General features: G+C 43.8%; 2 protein-coding genes across 4 annotated transcripts in view; one reads left to right on the plus strand and one right to left on the minus strand.

The window, feature by feature from the left end:
- Window positions 1–6425, plus strand: part of PPP2R2B (protein phosphatase 2 regulatory subunit Bbeta) — a 102852-nt gene extending 96427 nt beyond the window's left edge. For all 3 annotated transcript variants that reach the window (XM_013175779.3, XM_048057036.2, XM_048057037.2), the window contains 3 exons: window positions 3045–3214; window positions 3390–3481; window positions 4201–6425. In XM_013175779.3, coding sequence (XP_013031233.1) covers window positions 3045–3214; window positions 3390–3481; window positions 4201–4480 — 542 coding nt within the window. In that variant the 3' untranslated portion in view covers window positions 4481–6425. The remainder of the gene's footprint in view (window positions 1–3044; window positions 3215–3389; window positions 3482–4200) is intronic.
- Window positions 6426–10545: 4120 nt separating this feature from the next.
- The window catches only part of TCERG1 (transcription elongation regulator 1), a 35838-nt gene continuing 24366 nt past the window's right edge, over window positions 10546–22017 (minus strand). Inside the window, 7 exon segments of the mRNA XM_066977306.1 lie at window positions 10546–11698; window positions 11925–12025; window positions 12252–12335; window positions 13819–13998; window positions 15069–15251; window positions 16083–16247; window positions 20589–20739. Of these exon segments, the coding sequence (XP_066833407.1) occupies window positions 11497–11698; window positions 11925–12025; window positions 12252–12335; window positions 13819–13998; window positions 15069–15251; window positions 16083–16247; window positions 20589–20739 (1066 nt within the window). The 3' untranslated portion in view covers window positions 10546–11496.

A 22017-nucleotide genomic window follows, 5' to 3' on the forward strand; every position in this document is an offset into this window, starting at 1 on the left:
TGGGTTTTCCTGTGAAAGCTCTGCTCCACTGTGCTGTCAGGTTTCCATCGGGGCCCTGTTTATTCCTGGATTAGCAGAAGACTCAGCTGAAATCCAGAGGTGCGAAGTGACTTGCCCAGGGTTTGTGACCCCGAGGCTCCAGCGCTGCTGCCTGAGGTGGGTACTGCGGGTGGAGGTGCTGGCCAGTGCTGCCTGTGCCCAGCCTTCACAGCGCCACGTGGCAGCACAGCCGCCAGCTGCACCCTCAGAGTGCAGCTACAGTCACAGCCTGGCCTGAATTCCCTGGACGTGCCCCCGCTGATGGGTGGGTCTGGGGAGAAGTTCCCAGTGCCACTGCTGTCTGCAGCAGGAGGCTGAGCAGAGGGCTCTGGCTGCAGCACCCGCTGGGTGACGGCCGGGCCTTGTCGGCACGCGAGCTGCTGCTTGGCTGGAAGGTCCCGTGAACTCCCGCAGGGCCCGGGCCTCACTGCTGCAAGCCACGATCGCCAGCTCAGGCAAGAGGCTTGCTGCCTCCGGAGCCAGGACTGCCGCGTGCCATTAACGCACCCAGGGATGAGATAAGTGCCAACTCTGCAAAGCCAAATCAGGCTGCAGCAAAGAAAAAACACTCACTTTCACATTCCCATTTAGCAGCGAGTTCTATTTACCTAGTTTTTCACCTAAGCATTTTATAGAGGAAAAAGGTTGCATAAATAGAGCGCAGAGATCTGGTCTCATGTGAGACACCTCACTTCTCTGTGTAGGTGAAGCTAATCCTGCGCAGGACTGAGACTGAGGCGTGGAAACGAGCTCTCATTGTCTGCTGGGTTTGACTGAAGCAGCAGGCACATAGCTGGTGCAGAACTAAGCTTATGGTGTCACCCCCCCCCCCCCCCCCCAAAACGAAGCATCTCCTTCTCTCAGCCCCACACAGCAGCTAATGATGTCCTGCTGCAAAGAATAATAAGCCTGGCAAGACCTCGAGCTAAAAATTAACTAGCCGATTGTGCAAAATCTCCAGGGGGATGAAGAACAAGCCTCGTGTGCCACCCTGAGCTCATTTAGCAAGCCAGGAAACCTCTTTGCCTTTGCAACATTCTTGTCTTCATTTTAAATCGAAACCTCCACCTGGCTGCTCATTGCCTCTAGCGGAGGGGTGGTTAGGGCCAGAGCCACGTCTACCAGGTGCTGCGGCCCCACGGGGACACCCGGCCTGCGGCTGGGACCGGGGGCTGCGCGCGGTGCCAGTGCCCTGCACGGCCTTGCTGTGCTTTCAATTTTCCAGTACGTGTGGTTAATTGGCATGATTAGGGTTTAAATGAAGGAGTGAGAAAGAAAAGACAGTACTCAAATTGGTGTTAAATTTAATGATGAGCGGTTAAATTAGTTGCTGAGTGAAAAGAAACCGTTTGCTTTGAGGCTGCCCCAGCAGAGTCCCTCTGGCCAAGGGCTGCTCCCGGGCAGGCACTCGGGCATCGACAGCTGGGGGTGCCTTGGATCCTCTCCTGGGCTCCGGTAGCTCAGCGCTTGAGGTGTCATGGCCTGGTACTGCAGACGAGCAGTGAGGCCTGTGGAAAATACAGCGGGCCCGGAGAAGTGTGCTGCGCTGTCTGGAGCCAGAAATCAGTTCCCGTCCCTGTTCCTGCCACTGCCCTCTCGCTCCTGCTCGTTTGTCTTAGTGCTGCCACCAGCTCTTGGGTTCATTCTCTGAGGCCTTTCTTGTTTGTTTGTCAATCTGCAATTTAAATTTTTTACTTCTACAGTATCAGCAACAATTTCGTCTTGCTCATGGACTATAAATTTAACACCTCTAGCCTTCATGACAGCTCACATACATACAGCTGTGACAAAAATGATGCAGCTGTTAAAAAAAACTCATGAAGCAACTGGCCTGGTATGAGAAAACCTGTGATGGTTAGGGTGAAGACAAGTCGTGGAATTCGGATGCTCTCCACAGACTGCCTCAGATTTTTATTTTCTTTTCTTCTTGTTACTTTTCTTATTAAAAAAAACAAACAAACAAACAAACAAAAAAGCTGACATATCAGCAGATTTCCTGCTGGTGATTAAAGAAGCCAAATCTGGGTCCTGCTGTGGGGACTGCCATTTCTGATTTGTAGACAGATCATTTATACTGGCACTTCAGGCACTTTTTCCACCATATTCAAGAACTGAGGCATCCGTAGCACAGGGCTCAGCTAGGGGATAATAAAACTGAGGAAACATTTGTGCTCAGTGTGGCATGCAAGGTGAGCCCATCCCTGGCTCGCGGAGCAGCCATGCTGGCTCCTCACAAACTCTCCTTTTCTAGGTACCAGTGGGTCAGAACAAAAAGGTGACGCAGCAGAGGATGTTGTAGCAGTGTCGGTGCTGGGGCAAAAGTCGGATTAACGTGGCTGGGAACTACTTTTTTTTCCAGTACAGAAAGCGGGAGTAGCTTCTCCTTCTTACTGGCAATATTCTTTAATGCTGAGATAGTAAGGGGCTCTGTAGAGATGGAAAGAGAAGACTAGGCAGATCTCCCCTAAGTGCACAGGTTCTGTGCTGATGCATCTCTGATTATTTTTTTTTTTTAAGCCATACATGCCCAGCTGATGTTACTTTGAAATTGAATTTGTAAATGCATTTAATTTGGAACTTCACTGATATTCTTCAGACTGTTCAAACTGTGATTTATTCAAAGACTGATCAGATGAAATCTGTAGGTTGCACTGGCTATAAAATATTTACATTGACTTTTGGTTATGCTACACATTAATTTCTAGAGAGAATAGGCATGCAAAGCTCTAAATCTTTTGGGCTTCTATTGTGTTGTTGTTAGATGGGTCTCTGATGATCCTTCCTGCTTATTGCACTCATTAAAAACAAAGGAGCTTCAATTGCACCATGTGAAGTCTGTGAAATACGGATGTTTGCCTGGTTTATGCCATGCCCAGCAGTGGAAGCCCATGGGCACGCTGTGTCCCCGCGCCACAGGCGCTGCTCTCCCACCCGCCATCCCGGGCAGGGCAGCAGGTCTCGCGGGGGACCGCTGATGTCAGCACCTGTCCCTTCCTCTCCTGCAGTTTTTGAGGAGCCCGAAGACCCAAGTAACCGGTCGTTCTTTTCTGAGATCATCTCCTCGATCTCCGATGTCAAATTCAGCCACAGCGGGAGGTACATCATGACCAGGGACTATCTAACCGTCAAAGTGTGGGACCTGAACATGGAGAACCGGCCCATCGAGACTTACCAGGTGAGTGCGGGGCACTGCCTCCGGCACAGCCGGGGCTGGCAGCAAGGGGACCGCACGCCGTGACGGGTGGGAGCGTCCTGCCATCTGCACTGCCGAGGCGGCTCGGCTGCTTCGGGCAACAGGCACCAGCGTCAGGCGTGGCCCTGGCCTCACACCACCCATCCCCTGCCACCAGGTCCACGACTACCTGCGAAGCAAGCTGTGCTCGCTGTACGAGAACGACTGCATCTTCGACAAGTTTGAGTGCGTGTGGAATGGCTCCGACAGGTGAGGGGCGGCGGGGCTGCGCGGGACCCCCCCCGCGTGGCACCTCCCTGCGCCACGGCGGTGGCACTGGTGGCCCCGGCGCTGCGTCGCCGTTCCCGACGTGGAGGCGGCCGGACGCGGGGCCTGCGCCCAGCCTGTTCTTGGGAGTGGGGTGCAAGGGGACGGTGGCGAGGTATTTGGCTCCAGATACCGGCGATAGCTACCCGTGCATAAATCACACTATCCAAGGCAGCAGAAAACGTCCAAGAGCAGCTGACGTTGTGATGTTTTCTCTGTAACAACAAAGCAAATAAGACACAACTGGCCTGAAGCCCAAATTCTAAATCTAATCTAAACCTCATTACACCTCTGGATATTCAATATGCCTGTAGTCACAAGGCAGTTTGTCTCTAAAAAACTGTGAAAATCGTTTGGTTCAGGCCAGCTAAATATCCTCATATGGAGGGATCCCAATATGAGTTGTTATCCTGAAAGAAATTGTCTTTGGTATTAATATTCCCTCAGATGAGGAGGGGAAAGACTTGAGAAGATGCAGAAACTTGTTGGCGTGGCACACGGCATGAGCCGCCGGCACGTCCTGGTGGTGGGCACTGACCGCGGGGTGCGGTGTCCGCGGCTGGGCGCTCAGCGGTGCCAGGCACGGCCGGTGCGGAGCCCAGGGGTGCGTGGGGACGGGGATGGAGCTGCGCTCGCTGACTCGTCCTTCCTCCTCCTCCCAGCGTCATCATGACCGGCTCCTACAACAACTTCTTCCGCATGTTCGACCGCAACACCAAGCGTGATGTGACGCTGGAGGCCTCGCGGGAGAACAGCAAGCCCCGGGCCATCCTCAAGCCCCGCAAGGTCTGCGTGGGCGGCAAGCGGAGAAAAGACGAAATTAGTGTGGACAGTCTGGACTTCAGCAAAAAGATCTTGCACACAGCTTGGCATCCTTCAGAAAATATCATTGCCGTGGCAGCAACAAATAACCTGTATATATTCCAGGACAAGGTTAACTAGGAGGATAAGTTATTCTTTAGGACTCTCATGTACTGAATACTAGTAAACACAAGATTTCAAATGTTTCTTTTCTTTTTTTTTTTTCTTCCTTTTTTTTTTTTTCCTTTTTCCTTCCTATTCATTTGTTTAATTACTGCTCTGCATATAGGAGTTGTGCAGGGGCAAGCAAACCAGCTTCACTATCCGCCACTCACTGACACCTAGGGCAGTGGGTGGGCGCACCAAGTAGATACCAGGTTTTCTTTTACTTGTGAATCGCGAGCTAAGACATAACATGGGGCAGGCTGGGAATGTTTAGGCTTTCATTAACCCGGTGTCCTCTGGTGGCATTGCTATGGTTGTAGATGTCTGCTGATTCAAGTGTGGTAATACAGTAGTGTGGGGTATCGAGTCAGCTGCAGTGGGAAAAGAAGGGGAGGTTGTGCACGTGCGTGTGTGTAGGACTGTGTGGTTGGGGTTTTAATTACAGCAGCCCGTTCGGATTTTTTAAAACTTTATCCTAGAAATGTTCCACTTGTTATTTTGCAAGATCAGAATGTTGTCCCCTTTGCCATTTTTCACATTTGTCTTTTTATTACTTCATATTTTTACCAACAGCAAAACCAAACATAAAATGGAAAAGCTCAGATTTGCAATAGACAGGCTCAAAGGAGGAGGGATGGCACTACACACAAGATGTGTGTGCGCTAACCAGGCTGCTGCCTTCCGCCTTCACCCCACAGAAACTCTCCTAAGGATTTGGCTTTGTAGATACTGTGGTGCCTTTTTTTGCTATATGAAATACCTTTATAAATGATGCTTCCAAAATGCATTGATTGCAAACCAAATTGAACCTGGGCGCTTTTTTTCTGCGTTTCTTGTATTTTGCATTGGTCATTTTTAATTGTTCTGTTCTAAGCTCTTGCATGTTGTGACTCTCTCTATCTCTTTTTTAATTAATTTATTTATTTATTCCATTTTTGTTTTGTTTTGTTTTTAAGATAAAGTATATGTTGCTAATTTATGACATTCTAAAACAGAATACAACCATATATTGCTGTTAGCACCTGACTGCTTCAGAGAGAGGCTGTCTATGGTCCTACATTATAATAATAATTATTACAATAATAATAAAAACAGTAACTCTTCCTCTTTGCATGGCAAGGCTGCCCTTTCTACTGTAAAGACTGTTCAGATCCTTCATTTACTTGAGCAACTGTTCAATAAAAAAAAAAAAAAATTCAATCTGAAACCTGCTCCTGCAACAAAAAGCAAAGGGATAAATAAAGTCAAATAAAAAATAAATCAACACTGTCACTTTAGAAATGGATCCATAAGGGTAACCCTGCTGTGCATCTGTTCTGCTATGGGCAGTGGGTATCCCACCAGTGCCTGTACCCTTGCAAGGAAGTTTACACAAATTTTTAAGGACAAAGTGCACTCTTTAGACAGTCTCTTTCATAGACAGTCTCTTTCATAAGGCATGATTGGGATTTCAAGCAGTTTCTGCAATGACCTACCGACTCTTACACCTTACGAATGAGATTAACTGCCACTTACTCAAGGAACGGAACATAGGTACCACAAGGAAAAACATGAACTGCATAGAGGCTGGGACTGGCATTTATCTCTCTCTGGTGGGAGAGGAAGATATGGTTCAAGTCCCTGGGCTGGTGCTGTTTGACACTCTGTCCCCACCCAGCCAGCCTGCGCAGGGCAGGAGCAGGGAGCATTTGCCGTCTTTAAAGAGATAAGTACAAGGTGGGGAAAAAAATAATATGCACCGGCTTATAAATTTACTACAACGGATTGCTTTCAGGAGTAACTTGTTTTGTTTTTTTTTTAATGAAATGGTTAAAAAAAAAAAATAAATCAGGCGTAACTAGACCATTAAAGAAAAAAAGATCTTTTTTTTGTTCCTGTAAAGAAAACCTGCACTGGTATCAAAAGTAAAGTTGTCCCAACATGTCTGTGTGGAGTCGCTGATTGTTGTGCTTTTCAAGTGCTGTGTAACGTTAGCGCCATGGCACCAGAGTGTATCTGGAGAGCAGGGCTGGGGCTGTCTGCCCACCTGTGCTGATGAGGCACTGCTGCCGGGTGGCAGAGAACCCCGAGATTTTGCATCGCAGTACGGGACGTCGTTTTGGAGACCGCTACGTGGAGACAGAGCCTCCCACCTTCAGCTGGGTGCACCCAGGCAAGGGCACGAGCCTCAGGTGTACAGGGGCCATGGACGTGCCTGTAAGGCATTAATTCACTTTTCAGCTCTTAGCCAAGTGCAACAGGTGTCTGCAGAGCGGATTGCGTGCGGCTGGACGGGGACCTTCCTGCAAATAAACAAGCTGCTCCAGGTTAGTTGTTTAGCCCTCACCCTCAGTAGTCTAATCAAACACCTTATTTCATGGAAACCAAATACAGCTTTAACTGCACAAAGGCTTGGCAACACAAACATATTTACACAAACGTATTTACTGACTGACAAAAAGTGTTCCTGGCTTTGAGCAGCTGGGGCCTGGTGGCAGCGAGGCAGGGCCAGGGAAAGGCTCTGGCTTCAGCGCCCATCAGCTCCCAGGGAGCCAGGCAGCCCTGCGGCTGTGATGGGCGCCAGTGGATGAGAAGACAGGGAACGTGCTCAGAGTACCCCTCTGGCCAAGAGGGTCGTTCTCATCTTTCTCCTTCTTCTTGTTGGAAACGGATTGTCTAGGCAAGAGACCTTGGCCTCCTGTTTGCAGTCCAAATTAAAGTTCCGATCTAAAACATTAAAAAATGCAAAGCAGGAACATGTCCACATAGCACCTTGGTGGTGAGACGCAGCAGATGGCTTTGTGGCAGCACAGCGGCTGCAGAGCTCTTTGCCTCTCAGTGCAGACACTGGCAGACAAGTCTTGATGGTGAAGATGGGCAATTTCAGCGAATTCTTTCCTGTTTGCACTTAGGGAATGCTAAGGATGAGATGGGGAGGACAACGGCACTGCAGGCTCCTCTTTCTCTCTCTTGCTTGTGTGCAGTTTGGGTGGCAGCGTCACAGGGAGGGAGGTGCTCAGACGCCCTCTCGGTGCTCAGACCCTGTCACAGAGACCAAGCCCGGGGCTCACCACCTGCTGCCTGTCATTGGAAACATCAGCTTTTTGGTGTTCATCAGGAATTACCTTGCTTTTTTTTTTCTTCATTTGAAATTTCTATCTATAGCTGAACTGGCTTTAAAATAAAACTAAAGCAGGACTTGATGCAGGAACAACCTGCCAGGGTGACTTGCCAGTGAAAGGTGATCACAGCTCCCGTCTGGCCGGACCCAGTAAGGCTGCGGTGCGCGGCTCGGCGCAGGGCACGGCGCAAGCCCGGCCGTGGCACACACACAGCCCCGGTCTGCCCGCGCTGCATGTGCCCCGCGCAGCGTGCCGCCGGGACGTGGCCAGGACTGCGGGTGGCAGAGCCTTGGGAGCGCCGGGCAGGTCGCCCTCTTCAGCAGGACAAATCCCATTATTTGATAACACAAGCTTTAATAAAACAAGCTGTCAGTTCCTCTGTAGTCCACGTGCTAATTCTCTGCTGCTCTTGGTGATGAATTTAAACAGAGGCACCTAATTAGAGGCTTCGGGGCATGGTTTATACTGTTAAGGAAATGTTATACAAACAGACACTCATTTACCTTCGTATTAACTGCATGACCTTAATCTACTAAAACGAGCATGAATTCAATCCCGGGATTTTTCCCCAGTGTGCAAGGCACTTTCCGAGCAGAGCAGCTGGATGCTGCTGTGTGCATCACAGTGAGAATTTTCTTCCAAAGGGAGCTGCTTTGTATAGTCCTAGGTTTCCCAAGAGCTCTTCAAAATGTCCAGCAAGGATTTTGACATTTGAAATAGCCACATTTGTCTTTACCTCTGTAAAAACTGAATTATGTGAAGCACCTGAAATCTTTTTGGGATGCACTGAAAAGGTCCTTTAGCATATTCCTACTGAATGCATCTTCCCTCCCCTGTCACAGCTCTTCTCCCACATCGCTATAAAACTCAGCAAGCTGCAGAAACAGCACTGAGATGGGGCGGGGTGCTCATGAAGTGCAGCCCACGCAGATAGATGACTGTATTGGGAAAGAAAAATCCCAGAGGAGCGCTGAGCTGCCAACCTGCCTCATCTGGGGGCTGCAACCCAGCCCCGCGGTGCCCCACGCCCCCCCGGGCAGCCTGACCCTGCAGCGGCACGGGGAGAACGCACGGGACGTGTCCGAGAACCCGCAGGAGTCCGGACACAGAACTGCCAGAGGTGTCCAGGTCCTCCATGAGGCACCAAGCAGCGTGCCACGGCCCAGCGATGTGAACTGCATTTTGGGGTCCTGGGCCCCATCTGGGGCTGGGCCTTGGCAATGCTCTCACATTGCGTTAGCACTTCTGGACAAAGGAACCAGTGCCACAGGAGTGAAATACGAACAGGAAATCAGCACATCTCAAACAACTTTTAAACAGGTTATTTGGGACTGGAAGTTCTTATTCACTCCTAAGCTGGAGATACGACACAATTAGACTTCTAGGACCATTATATGCCACTGACTGTAACCACAGCTCAGCAAGTCACATTCCCACCGTGCAGTGAACCCCGGCATCAAAGTCAAGTCACAAAGATCATCATAAATAGTCTGCTCTTCCCCATTTGCTGGAAGGACCTGATTCACCAGTCTCTTCACTGTGGATCCTTGTCTGGTTTCTGTGTGCCTGGCTCATGCTGGGCAGACCCCTGAGCAGAAATCAGGGCAAAGCCTGCGTGAAGCTGCTGACCCGATTCACGATATGGGAAATTGCTCCAGGCAGCTGCACGTTACACGTGGGAAAAGTGTCATTTCTAAAGTTTTTTTTTCAAATGAACATGAAGAAAAGCATCAAGAAACAGAGCTGATGAGTTAATAACCATTATTGTTTCAAAGCAGTACCAGGAGTGCTTTACGGCCTGGTATCACCACTTAGGGGGCAGGTGAAAGCGGAGGCAGGGCGATGGAGCCGACGGCTCAGCCACCCGCAGGGCAGGGCCACCCCACGCCGCGTCCCCGAGGCAGGGGCAGGAGGCGGCTGAGAAATGTCTGCCCCGGGGAGCCCCAGCAGCCGCCCCTGAGCTGCCAGGCCCCGACGTGCAGCCGCGGGGGGCTCCGGCTCCTGGCCCCAGCACAGTGACTGCGGGTGCCCTGCCTGGGGACCCGTGGCCGTGGAGCCCTGCCTGCCCTGAGGCTCCCACCTTACCGGGCGGGGAGCTCAGAAGGATGGCAGCTGGCTCGGCCGAGCTTCCCAGGCACAGGAATTGCCCCAGCTCCAGCACCTGCTTGGCCCAGCTGCGCCAACCCAGCACAGGCCCGGTGTCCGGGCCTCCCTCTGCCACCGCCCCTGTGCTTTCCCTGCCAGCCACGCACTTGAGAGTTCTGCGTTTGGTGTTTTCCAGCTGGGAACCACTGGGCCTGTAGGGGCTGACGTCCAAGCGAGCTACAGTCCGACTTGATGCCATGCCTTGCCCTAAGCTGGTTTCCCAGCAGCTTGGCCTCACTGTGGCAGCGGTCAGCCACCAGGAGGCAGGTAGGAGGGATGCTTTTCCTGAACTGAGGGTGTGCATTCTTACTACAACTGTCTGTATTGCTGACATCTGAAACAATTCCTCCCAAGCTGCCTAAATCCTTGTAAATGGCCTTAAACTCCTGTCTCTGTACTCAGAGGAGAAGTCCCACTGGCTGGTTACCATAATTAATTGCTGGGGAAAAAAAAAATCAGGTTCTCATGAAGAATCCTTCCTTTCCCCCCAACCCAGAGGACTCAGTCGATGTAAAACATAGAAGAAAGTGAAGGAAACGCTTTGACACCACCATTCCTACCATCTCATAGTTAACAGTAAAAGTGGAGAACTACACTAGAAAATGATTTTGTTTGGCACCCAATTGCACAGATGGGATCTGAATGTTAATGAAATTTAATTTGATGCTGCACAGTGTCACGCTATTTTGCCAAGCACAGCCAACGTTTTAGGTACTATGAGTTCGGTTCTTTGCTTTACTCTTAAATCCACAACTCCAACAAAATCCAACAGAAACTGGTATCAGGCCTGTACAATCCATATATAAAAAGGGTTGGTTTATTGTAGTTCAAATACATAAACTGAACAATCCCAACATTTCAAAATTAAACTTTAGAAACACAAGTTTAACATTCAAAACAGGAGTATAGTTTACAAGAATTGCCCAGAAGGGAAATCCACAGTCTAATCCAGATGTAAAGATCACTTTATCGCAAATAAAAATGTGTTTATACAACCGTCCTGTTCTGTTCTGGTAACCACTGTTATTCACCAAGTGTTTCCAACTTTGAGTAAAAATTGTTAGACAAACCTTCACTTGGGCAGAGCAACCTGATTTTGTTTCTAATCCATGAATAGGGTAAGGAACAAAGCAGACCTGTGAGCAAACGTAATTTGGTCTCTGTAGTCCTAATTCTCCTCTCTCAGCTTTAACTGACTTTAATGGATTTAGTTCCATTTAGAAGGGTGAAAGCAAGCATAGAATCAGGACTTGTGTTTCCAGAACGCAGTCTTCAGTAATCGGTAATTTCAGTTATAAGACAGCATTTCATCTCCTCAGACAGGTGACCATGGGTGAACCATCAGGAAGCTGGTGGCACATGTGTATTACAAGTTCCAGCCACAAGCACAATCATCTAAGACTTGCATACATAACGCTGCTGAGAAGAACGCCTCCAAATATCAGACATCCATACCTCATACACAGACACACCATTGCTCAGATCTGAAGTTACCAAACACAGCGCACATGTTCGGTTTTTGTCAGTCACGCCCAAAAAAATCATAAATAACTTTAATGTTCTCTCTCCCCCTCTTTTTTTTTTTTTAATTTTTATACAGAGACCATTTTATGTTCACAAATGCTGCTTCTTCCTCTGCTCCTAAGATGGTTTTGCAATATATTCACGGTAATGTATATGTATAAACCTGACAGATGGCTCATGCAAGCTTTTTTAACAGATACCCTGTTATGAGAGTATTCATAATTATTTTGTTGTTCGTCTTGTAGGCTCTGAAGCTGTGGGTGGTGGAGGCGGACCTCGACGGTCCAGGTCATCTACATAGGACACGATGAGTTTGCGTCTCTCTTCTGGTACACAGTCAAGTACCAGGTATCTCTTGTCATTTTGTAATATCTTCTCTACATCTTTCAGGTGCTGATCCGACTCCTGGATCAACTTTTTGGATCTGAAAGCAAGTGTAAGAATTACCACCTGACAGGGGTCAAAATAAAGCAAGAAGAGGCCTCTTTCTGATGCAGATTTTTTTTTGTCAGATAAAAAAGTTGAAAGATGAAAAGTTGTAAGAATTCAGACATCAAATTATTTTAAGACAAAAAACAGTTATCAGTTTGTTGCCATGTACAGAGAAAAGCATAATAAAAAGATTAGTTCTTTAGTGACATGCTACACACCTGTACGTTATAAATTTGGTCTCTTTCAATAGTGTTCGGAAGTCAGCTTTGGCAGTAATGTATTTGTCTCTAATGTACTCCTCAAACTCCCTTTGTTTTTTCTGAAAGGGAAAAGATAAGCTTAAAACACAGAATGCAGAGTGCTTCATGCAACTCACCATGCTGAACATAAGTAACAATTACATGTTGAATGTATTTTTATCTTTCGCATTTTTAATTAAAAAAATATTTCTGTTCATATAAAGCAGAAATCATTTCAGTAGTCACTATCTTTCTCTGTATCCTACATTATACTGAAAGTTAACAACAGTGATGCAAACCTCTTACCCGGTCACTTGAAGAAAATTTAATGCACCTTGGATCTTCTTTAATTATTTTTTTCACTTCCTTCCATGTTGATGTTAAAGTTATCTTTCAGAAGAAAGAAAAATAGTTAAAATTGCAAGAAAATTAGACTCTAAGAATATGGAATGTTAAATATCTCCCAAGTACACTAACAATGTTGTTACTGTATATCAAAGTGTTGGTTTTCATTATTTATACTACTATATTTGTATTTTTAATTAGATTTTATAAATTTACTTTTTTACGGCCGCACCTCGAGTACTGTGTTCAGTTTTGGGCCCCTTGCTACAGGAAGGACATGGACGTGCTCGAGCGAGTCCAGAGAAGGGCGACCAAGCTGGTGAGGGGTCTGGAGAACAAGTCTTACGAGGAGCGGCTGAGGGAGCTGGGCTTGTTCAGCCTGGAGAAGAGGAGGCTCAGGGGCGACCTCATCGCTCTCTACAGTTACCTGAAAGGAGGCTGTAGAGAGGTGGGGGTTGGTCTATTCTCCCACGTGCCTGGTGACAGGACGAGGGGGAATGGGCGAAAGTTGCGCCAGGGGAGTTTTAGGTTGGATGTTAGGAAGTACTTCTTTACCGAAAGGGTTATTAAGCATTGGAACGGGCTGCCCAGGGAGGTGGTGGAGTCACCATCCCTGGAGGTCTTTAAAAGACGTTTAGATGTAGAGCTTAGCGATATGGTTTGGTGGAGTACTTAGTGTTAGGTCGGAGGTTGGACTCGATGATCTTGAGGTCTCTTCCAACCTAGAAATCTGTGATACTGTGATACTTTTCTTCATTATTAAGACAGTACTTTTTCAAGGCAAAGTCCTCATGAACATCATTTACTTCCCAACACATTTAACATTCATATATACATAAACGTGTACTAGAAAAATATTTTTTAGAAGTATTAGTTATTAAAAATTAAAGAACAATCGCTTTGAAGTAACATGTCCGTCATTTTGTCCTATCACACTGAGATCCACCTAGCATTCTGAGCATTTTTATCTAATGCATTAGAAATAAGTTAAAAACTGCAGGATTAAAGAAAGCTGACTGAAGTTTGCACGAGATTAAAAAAGAGCAAGACTCCCTAGAACCCCATAGTACACCAAAGAGGGGATGGATTTCCATTGTAGTGCATGGAACAGTGCAATGATTCAGATTCAGTAGCACAATATAAAACAGGAGAATGTCAAGACTGACAAACATGGTAAGATTATTTACTAACACAAACATTGGATATTTGAAAGAGCAGGATGCCACATAGTAAAGAGTATCAAATAGCTCAACATTGAAGAAATGTAACATCCTGCAGGAGATAAAATGATCACTGACTATAAGTTTAAATGAAAATGAACTATATGTTAAACTGAAATAACACTCAAGATAAACACCTACAGAAACATAATGTACACATTTTCTTAAGAAGAAAGGATAGCGGTGAAACAGAAGGACCCAGGAAACAGAAACAACCAAAAGTCAACTTGTGTGATAGAAAAACAGAAAAAGATAAATCACGATATACTGGGGCAAAGGTCTGAAGTTTGAGCATCTACAGCTCTTACCGCTGAAGTTTCATCCAGAAGTTGCCTAAAGTGTTCCCTCTTCTTTTTGGTAAGTGCTTCAATGTGTTCATTAAAGAGTTTCTCTTTCTCTTCTCTTTCTAGCAAGGAGCCAGATTCCCATCGATGATCTTTGCGTAGAGTCCTTCTGGTATCAGACCAAGACACATCTGAAGAACGCACCTGAGTAAAAGGATGATTATTATTTAAAATCATTTTTTCTATGGCTCACCAATAATTCTTATACACTACTAAGCTTTTTTTTTTCCTTTCTCTTAATTTAAATTAAGGTTCAAACTAAAGATAAAAGCTATTTAAAAAAAGCATTATGAGACAATGGCAGCTTTCTTTATAAATACTAAGCAAGCAGTGGCAGAGGGAATTACTTTGCCTAAGTTCAAATGCAGATAGAGATATCATATACTATATTAACTGTAAGTGGTCTGGAAAAGTAGCCTCAGAGATAACTATTTGCAAAGAGACACCAGGAGCTTTGCAGTGCCTTGGCTCTAGTCTGGGGGAGCATCCCTCAAGCAGCTGATGCTTTATGTTGCTGGCTATACCACCAAATCAGGATGATGAGCCATTTATTTTCTATCCCCTCATAACGATTTCCATGAGGAAACGTGAGAACTAGTACATGTTTGGTTTTTAGATATAATACCAGGAAGCAAGGGCATAGTACACACACGGGTGAAAAGTCATTTTGCTAATCTTGCCCTCTTAATAAGACATTCACCATATGGAAATTGCCATCTTATAGGTTAGCTTGACTACTAGTACAAAGTAAACATGTAACATAGCGAAGAAATAACTAAGACAAAGACACTGTGTTTGGAGCATGAAGGAGAGACAACACGAAAATAAGGAGAATATTCCTAATTTTCTAGTTTTCCAGAAATTTATTTATTTATTTATTAATTTATTGTAAATTTCCAGAAATTTACAGCAGCATGTCTAAAAATCTGCCATCACCAGTGAGGTGCTGGAGAAGCACAGCAGGAACAATACTGTCAACTAACCCCGTGGGCAAACTGTCAGAACACCAACCCTAAAAGCAAAGCCTTCTCTTACAAACAATGCAAAACTCCCAACAGGAAAAAGGGAGGGCAGTGGAATAGAAAATAGAATTCTATTTCTATATAAATTTAACTACAATCAACAAAGAGCTTTTTTGTAGTGCAACAATTAGTAAAACGCACTGACAAGCTCCTGCAACAAATAGATCAGGAGAGAACCTATTCATATCTTACCATGTCAGACAGAAGCGCTTTGAAGTTCTGTATTGCTTCTTCACGTTTGTGCTGCTCACGTTCTCTGTCAATTTCCTTGGTTTGCTCTGAGCGAGCTTTCTGGACTTCCCTCTCTCGTTCACGCAAACTTGCCTCAATGCGAGCTTGTCTTTCCAGCTCCTTTTCTTTTTCAGAATCTAAATTCTGAAACGTAAGAAGAGCAGAAACTTTTCTCAATAAAAATGTGACACCTTTCATATTTTCATTAGGCAGGTAAGCAAATTAAAGGATTGTCAAACCAAAGGCATCTTGGAACAAAACACTTCAAAGTGATTTAAGATGTAAAAGACTACAAAATTTTGCTTGAAGAACTATATGCTATAGAAGCATTACAGGGTCATATGCTGAAAGAAGTTTGGTCACAACGCTGATCCCAGAACAACTATTCTTAGGAGCATATTCCTCGTATACAGTGACAAACTGAATAAGGGGCTGGGGAAAGCAGTATAAACTATCTGTTAACCAAGTTATACGTACTCAATCATTAATTCCCTGGAAGAGAAAAGCAGGAATACTGGATTGAGAGAGAAGAACCAGTGAAGGAACTGTGTATGAACCACCTATAACTCTGAGTGAAACAGCTGATACAAAAATTGCAGCAAAGGAAACTGCCCATCCTGGTTGGGACTAGTCAGTGTAGCATCTGTATTTTCTCAAGTTTTAAAGCCAATGACTTTATGAGAGTCTCTGTTTTTCCTGTTCTGCTGGAGAAATTCTCCCATACATCTTGTGTGTTCATGTACGTGTGCAGACATACACATACCATGAACACTTGCACCAGCAGTACCACGGATAGTACTTCTAAGTGTCAAGCTCTCATTCCAGGGTGCTTCAAACAAGTAATGACGGTACAGAATTCTCTGAAGTATGGAACTAAAGCACACGAGTCTATCTTATAGTTAGTTACATCACACATTAACAGCAACATAACCAGCAGAACATCCAAAGACATACTTCCAGATGTCACACACATACCTTTGCTATTTTTTCTATGTACTGTTTGAAAAGGTCCTCCCTCTGTGAAGAGCTATCCACTGCTTTGTAACGAGGGTCAGTCTCTACTTTGTCCTTCACTTTGCTCCAGCGAGACTGACTGTCCAGGTGGTGATTAGCCAGTAATTCAAAGAAGTCCATCTTGATCTATTTCACAGACAATAACAGAAAGACAATACTTGAGAAAGAGGCTGATACATAACAGTTTGCTCTTATGAAAAAAGGAATCAACTTACCTCCAACAGAGGGAAGTAAACTAATATTACATACCATTAGAATATAGATAAAAATATCACTAAAACTTTGAATTTAGACCTAACATGCCTAAAATTCGCTTCCCCTTTGGGACAATTTTGCTAAAGCAAATTGATTTAGCAGATCTTCCTAATTTAAGATGAACTATGTTCATTAAAGAATGATTCAGCAATACAGTTTTTATTATTTTACTTCAGCTTAATTATTAAACTTTTATATATCAAAGTAACACGCTACTGATTCCACATTGTAGCATTTTGCTATCAATATTACAGCAGCTATCCAGTTTTACAAGGGGCACTAAACAAATCAAGTATTTATGGATTCATCCTCCAAGTGTACAGAGGTAAACACTTAGATCTGCTGATAAATAGCAAAAAGGATGTAACCAATAAAAAATTAAGCGCTTACAGTAATCAAATAAGCTACATTTGAGATGGATATTCAAGTATATATTAAAGTTTAAGAAAATGTTTTATTCTACATTTTTCAAATAGAAATGGGATATCAACACTCTGTCCATAATGCTAGCATCATGAAAAGCTGGCAGAGGATCAAGAGGATCAGTCATACTTTTTTTTGTTCTTGTTATTCTTTTTTTTTTTTTTTTTTTTAAATCCTGAGACAAAACTAGCAACATTTTTTCACCTGAACTCCCAGAATCAGCAGATGCATGAGCAACTACTGTGCCTTTATTACATATCTCATTTTCTGGGGTAGATAATTTCCCTTGTTGCTGTCGCACTTTAGGTCCTAGATATTTTTTCCATGTTATTTCCACCTCTTTATGCCTTAGAAGTCTGGTTTGGCATTTAAGCCTCCACCTCTGAGAAGAACAGCAGCAAGGGGCAGATTAGCCTCACTTGCTGAATGACTGGAAACCAGCGAGTGACTGGGGACTCAAGGGTACACACAAGGTTAAGCGTGCCGCCTTCACAGCACCCCAAACCCCGTTAGCCCACAAAACAAATTCTTTTGTCTTGGCACACTAATTAAAAAAAATTAGTTGAGAAGGGCTGGCCGTTCAATTTTTGCTACTTATCTCCTCTCCTCATCCCTCTGAATAAGGCAACCACCCAAAGCTGTTTAGCTCCAAAACACTGAGATTCATAAAGGAAGAAAGCAGATGGACAGGTGAGCGAACTCTGGTTTGCCAGAGGACCGCCATCCTGACTTTCTAAAAACGTGTTTAGTTACAGCACGTATGAATGAGAGACCAGAACCAACATTCTGCAGGCTTACCCAGTGATAATTTTAGCTCTTCACAATATTAATACATAAACATAAAAGGCTTTATAGACTTTTTTTTTTCTTTACTATATCTGGGAGATTACGACGGTAAGCACAGATTAGCAAAAACTGGTTGGAGCCAGTGGAGAAGTTACTCTGTATCTACAGCACTATCACTCTTTCTTAACTAGCTGCACAAAATGCTAAGCAAACCATCTATTCATTTTAAGATTAAGAATGTTGTTTCAAAACATCTTAAAACATGCATGCAGTATAAAAAATATGAAGCTTTCTAAGCCATAGCATTAGAAATCATTAGACAGATCTGTCAGAAAATCAAACAATGCCCAGCTGTTACAACAGAAGTCCATAAAGTAAGGGTATCTCAAAGTTACGTGACTTGTGCGAAGTACTTCGACGTATGATAGATACATCCCATGGAAAAAACAAGATAAAAACTACACTCACAACACTGCCGAAGTACTTTGGCACCAGCTGCAATACAAAATCAAACCTAACAAAAAAGAATACATCGTGTAGGAAGACGTTTTCGCACGAAGTGCCAGCAGCATTCCCCTGCCCTCTCTCGGATGCTGCGCAGACACCATCCCGGCCATCTGCTGCTCCACTAGCAACTGACTTTGGAAAAAACAGGATTTTAGAGCCAATTCCCTCCTGAGGAAAATGAACCACCCTTTTAGACTTTTTACACTCTCAGGGCACGGGTTTAACTTCAGTCAGAACTATCTTTCATCTTCAACGTATACAGCACAAGTATTGTCATTTATTTGTCAATTAAAACTAAGGGGAAAACTTAGAAAAATTAAGACAAAAACATCTCACCAAGGAATTTTTAGGATCACAGCTCTTACTCACACAGGTTTGCTATATCTATAAGCACAGTAACCAGCTTGACTAACTCTAATACTACAGAAGAAAACTGTTGAGAGATCTCTGTACAGGACAATGACACTGACTGGCAAGGTGGGCTGCCGTACGTTTTCAGCTGAGCATTAGGAAGCCTACGTAAGGAGGCTAATTTAAGATGACTTGTCTGCTGGCACTGCTCATCCTGAGGACGTGCAACAATGTCCCTGTGTCCTGGGACCGCACAGCGGTAACTTGGTCAAAGTTATCAGCTCACCGTTCACTCACGGATATCCCCCCCTGCCTCTGACCCGAGCATACTTGCGTACCTCCGTCATCTGAGAAGCGTTAAGGTTCTATTTACTCACCGACGTTAGCCACGTGAATAAAAACAACTATCTGAAAACTCAGCTGGGCCCTATCACCAGCCAGCAAGTCATAAATCAACAAAGTAAAAATCAAGTATTGGGTAACTTTAAACCCTTACGTTAAAGATTTCTGTAAAGTTGATCCTCCATAAATAAAGATTTTGGACTTTTAAAACAGACTGAGAAAGCTTCAGGTTAAACGCATTAAATTTTCTTTTGCTTTAAACACTTTCAAAATCAAAGGAAAACAAGACTGAAAATATTTCAGGTGTATTTAGAAGTCTTTTTTTTTTTTTGGCAGTTAACACATTGCAGGTACAACTCTCATCACTTCACAAGGAAAAAAACTAAAAAAATGTAAAGTACCGGAACTGCGGGAGGCTAAAGTCACCACACAGAGATACCAATTCTTTCCTCACTAGGGAATCCCATAATATTTGCGTGTCAGTGATTGACAGCTGTCAGACTGAACTGATTGACAGGCCGCACAGCACATAACTGTAAAGTCTATCCACTTGTTATAAAACAGAATACATAAAATGGTTACAAAACGCTTTTGGAGAAAAAAACATTATTTCAAAAGCAAACAAACACAGTCTCTCAACTTTTTAACTTTAGAACAATCATGCAACAAAACAAGTATTTACTTTTTTTTAAGCTTTCAACTTCACTAAGCTGCAAGAACGCTTTAAAATTCCATTCATAACTGAAATGCAATATGTAAAAGTCTAGTTTTGAACTACATCAGTTCTCCTCTGAAAGCACAATCATTTATTGAAAATATCAGCAATAAGACAGCTTGCAAAAAATGGAGAACACAAAAATCAAATTAGACCAGAGTGCCTACATTAAGAAAAAAATATGCAAGACTTATTCAACAAGTAAACTGTCTGCAAATCTAACACCTTATTCAGCATTTCTCTCTTCAGCAAGTATTCTTAGTAAGTGAAATTTACATTAACTTTGTGCTACAAAAGAAATATTGCAGACTTTAAAATGTCAAAAATGATTAGGCTTTAGAGGTTATTTTCTCCATTCGCACAACACACAGGGACATTTAAGTAAGTGGCTGCGTATTTTGCTGGTAATATTCGATGCCACCTCCATAGAAGTTTGCTTCCCCAGCCGTGAAAGCCTGCTCCCTACTATTGACAATATGGTCAAATGACATTTGGAATTCATCAATCTTTAATAGCCGACCTTTAATTCTAATAAGCAGCAGGTTATACATAAGATCTATTTACTGAAAGATTAAAGTCACTAAAAGTGCTAGCTTTTAGATGGAAAGAGAAGACATGGAAGCTGTTTGAAATTTAAATAGAGTAGCCTACAGAGAATTTTGAGATCTTACTGCCTTCACTGAGAGAACAGGGAAGTAACGGCCAGTTCTGGATTCTCGAGCCAAACAAAACAAGAATTTCCTTTCAGCGCTCCAGGACAATATATATTTTTTTTTTAATAGGGAAAAAAATAGGCCTCATTCCAGTTAAGAATATGTTACATGCTTAGGAAAACAAAAAACAGTTAACTCAGTTTCATAAAATTAGGTTCTACACACTAAGTCGGTATAGTATACCTGCAAACTTAAAAATAGTTAGTTCATAAAGACCAAAGAAACATCTGTGAAATGCTTACATTGTAAAACCTCTATGGAAAGAGAAGGACTGAGTCTCAGAGAAGGCACACCGGAAACCAAGCAGTGACTTTGTCCCATCTCACTCAGGCTCACACCACTCACACTGCTGGAACCAAAAAAAAATCACCTTACCTTCTCACCTCTGGTCTTCGAATCTTCTTTTTCCTTCTTTCTTGCCGCTGTGATAAACTCATTAAACAAGGCCTCTCGATCTTTCATCTTTTCAATTGCCTTGAATCTCGAGTCTTTAGCATGCTTGGCTGCAAATTCACTAAAAGTAGTTCTGCAACAAAATGGCAAGTGAACTAATTTGGCAGAGCTGTCTTTGCTGGGAAGCAGGTTCAGCAGAGAAGTATTTCTTCTGCTAGAATACATGCCAGACCACAAAGAACAAAAAACCACTCATCCTATGTTCTCACTATAGAGATGTTTGATCAATGAACTACAGAAAGGAGTCAGGTTTAGGCACACACATGAAAGGTATTGTTAAGAGACTTGCACGGTGTAGTATTTTTGTTGTTTTGGTTTTAATACAGCTACCTGCAGAATGTGCAGGTGTAGGTGTAGAAAGAGAGATTATAATACAACCAAGAAATTAAAAAAACCTCAGCTGACTACAAGTCTTCTTTTTTGCAGTTAAGCAGTTCAGCCACCAGTCTGTCCAGGTATTTCACAGCTGTGAAATTGAAAGATTTACATGCATTCACTTGCAGCCAAACCATGCTAAGAGTTCACCGAGGAAATCGTTGTTTGGTGTTAGTCATGATAAAACACTGGCTGAATGAAATCTTCCCCTACACGGAACATAGTATAGCTTTATCTTAAAACACAGAGGGTAGAAAATGTATTAAATGCTATGGGCAGACGCAGCAGCACTGGGCTTTCAACCCATTATTCCCACAGCATTTTCCTGACAGTTCTCTCACCTCCAGGGCCAGATTCCAATCTGTGCAGTAAATGTAGTACTGCCACTTACCTCAAAAAAAACCACTACTGTGCTTTTTCCAAGCTCTGATGCAAATCTGGCCCCAAGAATACGTGAGACACTTATAATCATACGAATGTTTCATCACAGCATGGAAATAATTAGACTTGGAAAATCCAGCCTACTGTTGCTGTAGGGTAAATTGAAACAAGAAGAGAATTTGGTAGCTTATTCAAAAAGATTAGAAAGTGAATGTATAGCTATATTGAAGAACAAGAGCTGCTTAAGTGGAACACAAACTCTTGAGCATGTTGGACTGAGATAGATGATTAAAAATAGTCTGACACTCACAGAGGTACAGCAATATCTTTAGACAAACACTGAAACCAGAAGACAAAGGATAAGATTAAACAAGACAGTCATTCAGTTGCAATTCTTTCCCACCCCAGCCCATAATTAGCTCAGAATTAGTCCCAATATGATGCACTGGAGATATCTTGGAAGTTGAGAATACTAAAGCTAACAAGAATAGTCCATGTTAGTCTCCGAATGCTATACTGAACTCACTATTTTTTTTTTTATTTATTTCAAATATTCCCATGTCTCCATTCTTCCCAGACCATCAAAATTGTTGCT

The sequence above is a fragment of the Anser cygnoides genome, chromosome 14, assembly GCF_040182565.1.
Source record: "Anser cygnoides isolate HZ-2024a breed goose chromosome 14, Taihu_goose_T2T_genome, whole genome shotgun sequence".
NCBI classification, from domain to species: domain Eukaryota; kingdom Metazoa; phylum Chordata; class Aves; order Anseriformes; family Anatidae; genus Anser; species Anser cygnoides.